The sequence below is a fragment of the Caenorhabditis briggsae genome (assembly GCF_000004555.2).
Source record: "Caenorhabditis briggsae complete genome, chrIV, whole genome shotgun sequence".
Taxonomy (NCBI): Eukaryota; Metazoa; Nematoda; class Chromadorea; order Rhabditida; family Rhabditidae; genus Caenorhabditis; species Caenorhabditis briggsae.
In genome coordinates, this window is record NC_013487.2 from 3,678,778 (window position 1) to 3,686,252 (window position 7,475).

Genomic DNA, 7,475 nt, shown 5'->3' on the forward strand with positions numbered 1-7,475 from the left:
GAAAGTTCAGGGATATTATGGAGGCTTTGAAAAGTTAGACTTACAAACAAAAACTTGGAAAATTTGAAAAAAAAACAGATAGAAACAAAAAACAAAAAGGTCGCGGCTTCATAATCTGAGTAGATCAATTCATGACTATATTTTATTTCGATCTACCAAGATGATGAAACCGCGAAACTTTTCTTTTCGTTTCATATTTTTTTTGTTTTTTTTTTCACATTTTTCCTCCAAATCCAGCTTTCTGAAACCTCCAGAATATTCCTGAACTTCCCGATGGCTGATCGGCCGGTTACTAAAGAAAACTATATGCCTTTTATCGTTAAACGATTTGAAGAACGTGTTAGTCTTGAGCTAACACATCGCTATTGTGCAGAGCGATTCAGAAGAACCTTCAGAATTCAGGTAAGTCATTTCCGAAACTTTCAGAAGAATATAATTAATTTTCCGGAGAACAAATCACAGCTCTCACTCCGTTGGATTTCGCTTCAGATGACGTGACGAACTCAGATGATGTTGAGGAGCCAGCAGCTAAAAGACCAAGAGAGGCGAATCTAGAAGAAAATCTCGAATCAATAAAATCAAAAGATCACATCCCATGCGATCCAAACGTTTACGAACCACCTGGCATAAGATCGCGTACTGATTCGGATCCAGTTCAGTTTGAAGCTGTTAGAAACGTTTTTGATATATATGCTACAATGTTGACAAATCTTTTTGCGTATTCTCCATCTGATGTTATGAAATTGCAAGATATTCCGGATATGTGAGTTGTTCTCTTATTTTATTAATGTTTCCAAGTGGGAAATGAAATTCGGACTCTTACAAAAGTAGTTGAAAATCGTTCGATTTGTCTGGAAATGTTACAATATACTAAACAAAACTAGAGCTTCAGTTTTGTAGTTAAAAACTTTTTTGTAAAAATACTCCTAAACGAGATATACCGCTTGAAACTATCCATGTGCCGAATCTCTCAGATTGAACATTTTCAAGCAGTATATCTCATTCGGAGAAACTTTTACAAAAAAAGTTGTCAACTACCAAAATGAAGCTCTATTGTTACCCGACAAAATCTACTATATTTCGTAGGCATCAAAGTTTGCAAATTTTCAACTGAAAATAGGCTAAATTATTGTCATTTTCAGATTATTCTGTCGACGAATTTCCAAAGAGATGTGCGAGAAAATGGAGAAAATCTTTAAAAAAAGCTTCCGATTACAAAGTTGAAGGTTAACATTGGCATCGAATGCATTAAAGCGGCCCTATTCGATCCAAAGTATGGAGACTATCCAATGGAGATTAAATATCAAGGAAAGTAATATAAGACATTGGCAGCTTGTGATATTTTCTTTATGATGAAACATCCAGCTCTCAAGCTAATAAGCTTAGCATTCAGACTGGAAACTGACATTGAGAAACGATTCATTGATGTTTCCATGCAAAAGCTGATTGTGAGACTTCTGGAACAATTAGAACATAAAATTCATGTCGAAAAGATTTCATATACGTGTAGCAGCAAAGAGCTCTATTTTCCAAATACGGTCACAAACTATTTGGCGGAAATTCTGTAAGCTTGCCAGCCGGGAGCTCTCGAATATATCCGATTGTGGGGTGACGGGAAAACTTTGGACACTGGAGTATATACAGGGTGGCCGATAAGTATAGGACGCTCGCTTTCAGCGTTCCCTGGCACGGTGCCAAGGGATATTTTCGAAAAATTTCGAAACTTTTCGAAAGTCCAGAGACTATATAAGTAAGCTTCTCAGTCATTTGTTCTCGCTTCTCCATATCGCCGAGCTATGAAAAGTTCTCCTCATCGTCCTTCCATTGAACTCTTGTTCAAGAGAGGCCTCGGAAGTGCTGAGATCGCTCGACACCTTCAAATTTCGTCTTCGACGGTTCGAAACGTTGTCGCTGCTATCAAAAAGCGAGGAGATGCTTCTGAAGTAAAAAAAAGCGGACGTCCACGTTCTGTCAACACCCGGAATACTCGTGCAATCATCAAGAAACGGATCATTCGAAATGATGGATTGAGTCTCAATAGGATGGCGTCACAGCTTGGAATTGCCCGATCCACTGTCCAATCGATTGTCAAGAACGACTTGAAGCTCAAAAGTTACAAACTACGTCGTGGACAGTACCTCTCGGACAAATCGAAAGCGATGCGACTCGAAAAATGCCGAAAATTACTCCAGCACTTTCAAGTGCGCCGCGTCTCTGACGTTATCTGGACAGACGAGAAGATCTTCACTATTGAACCTCTTCCCAACCGTCAAAACCAGAGACAGTTATTGTCAAAGGATGACAGCATGTCTCCGAAACGTCGTCTTGCCCATAACCGCCTTTTCCCGAAAAGTGTCATGGTTTGGGCCGGTATCACGGCAACCGGTAAAACTCCGTTGGTTTTCATTGAAAGAAATGTGAAAATCAACTCGGAGGTGTACCAAAAGATTGTGTTGATGGATAATTTGTTACCCTGGGTCACTCAGCACTTTGCTGGTGGTCCATTTATCCTTCAACAAGACTGGGCACCGTCCCATGGCTCGAGATCGACATTGGCCGTCTTGGAGGCGCATTTCCCTGGATTCCTGGACAAGAACTTGTGGCCTGCTTCCAGCCCGGATCTCAATCCGATGGATTTCAGCGTTTGGGGCATGTTGGAAGGGAAGATCGCGGGAAAAGTTTTTGCTACTGTCGATGACTTGAAGGCCGCTCTCGAGGTAGCATGGGCTTCGATCGACGACGGATACCTGCGGCGCACTCTCAATTCGGTGAAGAAACGTTTGAGAGCCTGTGTCAAAGCTCGTGGATCCAACTTCGAATTTCTCTTGTAAAATCAAATTTTCTGCTTATTTTTTGTTGTTTAATAAAGGTTGTTCTCGAAAAATCCTCAAATTGAAAAAATGGGAGCACTTTCAAAACGTCCTATACTTATCGGCCACCCTGTACAAGAATCAAGGAATTTAATTTCGAAAAAGTTTATGAAACTGAGCAATGGAAGAAAGCTAATTTGTTTAAGGATGATTCCGACATTATCAAAGATTGGGCGAATCTGGTTCATTTTGGTACAATTTATCTGAATTCGCTGGATGAGAATGATTTGAAGAGTTTGCTAAATGTAAGTGTTTTCTTTTTTAATTTTGAAAATTCGTTTCCTTTTTCAGCTTACTCCAATCCAAAGAGGAATTGAAGTGGGTACTGATAAGGAATTGGATGCTAAAGATGTCTTGGCTGCGTTCAGAGGTAATGGAAAATTCGATAAGAACCCTGATTCTCCTGAATTCCAATTTCGATTCAAGTTCTATCGAGAATTAGGAGATGGACGTGTTCTGGTGTATTCTGTGGAACTTTACAGTATTATTATAATTTTTCAACTAGAAGAAGAACAGACTCCCCTTCTTTTTTGTTGAATTATCGTCTACTAACTTTTACAATGTAATTTATTATTTATTTTCTTATTATGAATTTTTTTTGTCAAAATTAATTGAATTTTCATTGAATTATTTTCAACTACAACTTAACATCGGGACACGCAAACTAACAGAAGGGAAATGAAGCTTTGAATGTCTACAAAATATGGTAGATGTAGCCAGATGAAGCTGAAAATTTCTGGGTACACTAAACAAAGATAGAGCTCCAATTTTGAAATTGACAACTTTTTTGTAAAAATTTATCCGAATGACATATGATGCTTGAACGTGCCACGGCTCTAAAACTAGCGCTATTTCGAGAATTTTTGGCACTTGGTTGGTTTTGAGCGGTATATCTTAATTCGATTAAATTGTAGAGAAAAGTTGTCAACAACAAAAATGAAGCTCTTTTTTTGTTTAGTTTACTCGGGAACTTTTAATCTTGTCTAATAACATCTACCATATTTTGTAGACACCCAAAGTTGCCAATTTTGAACTGAAATGAGGTTTTGCTTCAGTGAGAATTAACATTCACGACATTTCCAAGATTTTCAGACATTATGAAACTGAACATGTTTCATTTTGAAAGTTGTTTTCTAGATGAACTTTTTTTCAAATTTTCTCATGGATTTCGTATATTATCAACGGAATTCTGGGGTGTGAAACACTAGAAAGTTATACATCAAAACAAATTTTGGGGTTTTATTTAACATTTTTGCTGTTCCAATGGTTTGACATACATTTAGCTTTTTAAATTTTTGAATGATGTGACTCTATTTCTGAACATTTGCTTTGAAAAGCCGTTTTCTCTCAGAAAAGCAACGGAAAAGCATGGGAATTGAAACAAAACTGCTTATTTTTATCTCAATTTGATGAATTATCTTAATATGTATGTGAGGAGATTTTCTGGCCCTTTTTCTCAATGACTATGAAAAAATTATCATTAGCATTTATTAAGGAAAAAAATAATTTCTATGAGAAACATTAATTGTTTTAATAGATTGCTGTTTCATTTTGGTGATTTATGAATTACATTTTTTTTAAGGAAACAATGTATAAAAAATTACTGAAAGAAAATGTTTGTCCTTAAAATTTGAACATAGCATTGAACATCGGAAACTTACAAGGGAAGTCGTTTCAGAAAGTGGTTGAGAATTTGCTCATTTTTTGACAGTGGTTAGTTCACGACCTTGTAAACCTCCTGTCAAAATCTGTATATGCACTTTTTCCAAAAATGCTGAAAATTTTCGTCTGAAAGTTTCCACATGTTTTACCATTGTAAACCTCTTTTTCCGCCGTCATTTCGCCTCCCGGGAACATCCCAGCAACACCTTTCACATGTACACACCTCCGCACTGTTGCTTCCAGCGGTGAGATGCGTGTTCTAAGCTGAAGGTATGCGGTTCGATTCCTACTTTTGAAATTATCTTTAGTGGGAGCTTAAAATTTCGATATATCATTTCAGTTTGCTAACCGAGATTCTACAGCGTCTTCTCCTCCCCCACTTGGACCGTCATCGAAAAAGACAAAAGCTGACAGAAGTAGAAGCTTCGACGCCGTTCCAGCCAATACGATGACAGCGGAAGAGAATAATATAATTTTTAATTAATTTTTTTTTCGTTTTTCCTTGTTTTTTCTGTGCAATAAACAATTTTTAGCAGCTGCTAGCTTCCAGATTCGAAAAAATATATGCCAGTTATTGCTCTCGCGACAAGCCAATTGTGGGAGATTTGCTCGCGATAGGGCGAATATTGGTCGTTTGCGGTGGCGCGTTCGCGATTGGTCTGTAAATGGCCTGCGGCAGGCATGTTCCGATGTACCCATGGCGATTTTCCGCGAACAATATTTCACCTATTATAGACGCTGCGCAAATCACTTGTGTGGGCGTGTGTACTAAGCTGAAAGTCTGCGGTTCGATTCCTATTTTGAAATTATCTTTTGCTTTTTTTTATCGAATCCCCAGGCCTATTCTGGGCTCCAAATGTGTTTTTGACCCGAGTTTTTGAGTTTCTGCCTAGTTTCAAACTTTGAGGAGCAGGAATTATCAACTTTTTCGAAGTTAATTTTATTCGAAATTTTTGACGTTTTTGGTGGTCAATCCCATGCGAAATTTTTGATGAAAAGAATCGAAAGAGGCAAGTGAATTATGAGTGATTTCGCATTGTTCTGAATCAAAAAAAGGGCAAGAAAACCATGAGAAACTAATAAGAACTCGCAAAAATACATTCGATACGAAAATTGAGAAATTTCGAACAAAACATTTTTCATCAAAAATTTCGCATGGGATTGACCACCAAAAACGTCGAAAATTTCGAATAAAATTAACTTTGAAAAAGTTGATAATTCCTGCTCCTCAAAGTTTGAAACTAGGCAGAAACTCAAAAACTCGGGTCAAAAACACATTTGGAGCCCAGAATAGGCCTGGGAATTCGATAAAAAAAAGCAAAAGATAATTTCAAAAGTAGGAATCGAACCGCAGACTTTCAGCTTAGTACACACGCCCACACAGGTGATTTGCGCAGCGTCTATAATAGGTGAAATATTGTTCGCGGAAAATCGCCATGGGTACATCGGAACATGCCTGCCGCAGGCCATTTACAGACCAATCGCGAACGCGCCACCGCAAACGACCAATATTCGCCCTATCGCGAGCAAATCTCCCACAATTGGCTTGTCGCGAGAGCAATAACTGGCATATATTTTTTCGAATCTGGAAGCTAGCAGCTGCTAAAAATTGTTTATTGCACAGAAAAAACAAGGAAAAACGAAAAAACAATTAATTAAAAATTATATTATTCTCTTCCGCTGTCATCGTATTGGCTGGAACGGCGTCGAAGCTTCTACTTCTGTCAGCTTTTGTCTTTTTCGATGACGGTCCAAGTGGGGGAGGAGAAGACGCTGTAGAATCTCGGTTAGCAAACTGAAATGATATATCGAAATTTTAAGCTCCCACTAATTTTTGTACTATACCTCTGACAGAAGTTATCGGCTGGAAATTTTCTCGAAATCAGCGAATGACACTTCCGACTGAAATCTAAAGTTTTATCTCAGATTTTTTTTTCAAATCTACCCACCGTTCCAGTTTTTCTTCCTTCCTCTTTCTCAGTCGTTTCTTTTCCGGAGTACTCAGTGGACGTACCAGAAAATTGAGAATTTCCTGGCTCCCTGTAAAAATCGGATTTGAAATTCGGACTTTCTGAACGCTTTTTACCTTTTGAAAGTACAGTAGCAGCGCTACCTGCTGAATAAGCCAAAATTTCGACTTCTAGCTTCCGACATTTGTCTCCTGGCCATTTTTTCCAATTTTTCTGCAAATAAAAAACGAAATACTTGCTGATACAGTATTCTAGTATGCTCTTGTAGGTTAAATAATAATTTAGGGACAAAATTTGCAAAGGAAACTAAAAAAAAACGATGAAAAATAACCAAAGTAGGTGAAAGAACTTCGAAAAAGGAATAACAAGAATTTTTTCGCGACTGGTCAATTGTAGACCTTTTGGCTCTTTATGACAAGGGGGGGGGCAAGTCAAAAGGGGGGGGGGGGCCAAGTGGAAAAATTATGTCTGAGTTGATATTTACCGATTTTTACAAGTTTTGTGACCGTTTCCATTAAAATTTCGAACTTTGAACACTTTTCATAATTTTTTGAAAATTTCAGTTTAACTTCAAATTACACAGTTACAATGTAAAAAATAGTGTTGTTTATGCAAAAAACCGGCCTAAACTGAAATTTTTTGAAGTTACAAATTTTTGTGGAAACATGCGCAAAGTACGAAATTTTTAGAAACATTCGAAAAACTTGAAAAAATTATTCAATTATATAAAAAAAAAAAGGTAAATCTTAACTTAGTCCACATTTTTCCACTTGGGCCCCCCTTTTGACTTGGCCCCCCCCCCCTTTTCTCATCGGCCCCCCTTGTCATAAAGAGCCGACCTTTTTTAGAGTCAGTTAGTAAGATACGCAATGTGCTCGTGAATGTTCAATCGTAGAAGCACTAGTTTGCGGTAGGTGAGTAATTGGGTCGTTTATAGCTTTTCATCTGTAATTGGTAAATCACGAATCACCTG

The 7,475-nt window shown here is 37.8% G+C and overlaps 2 protein-coding genes across 2 annotated transcripts; one reads left to right on the forward strand and one right to left on the reverse strand.

The window, feature by feature from the left end:
• Positions 1–273: 273 nt before the first annotated feature.
• CBG22576 lies at positions 274–3,407 on the forward strand (the record flags this gene model as incomplete). The annotated part of the gene is made up of 6 exons (XM_045244990.1): positions 274–339; positions 384–402; positions 463–763; positions 1,394–1,448; positions 3,017–3,115; positions 3,162–3,407. 6 exons carry the CDS (start codon positions 274–276, stop codon positions 3,405–3,407), a joined length of 786 nt encoding a protein of 261 aa, XP_045097610.1.
• A 2,776-nt stretch (positions 3,408–6,183) lies between these two features.
• CBG22574 lies at positions 6,184–6,701 on the reverse strand (the record flags this gene model as incomplete). Its single annotated transcript, XM_002632742.1, has 3 exons — positions 6,184–6,327; positions 6,482–6,572; positions 6,646–6,701. 3 exons carry the CDS (start codon positions 6,699–6,701, stop codon positions 6,184–6,186), a joined length of 291 nt encoding a protein of 96 aa, XP_002632788.1.
• Positions 6,702–7,475: the final 774 nt, after the last annotated feature.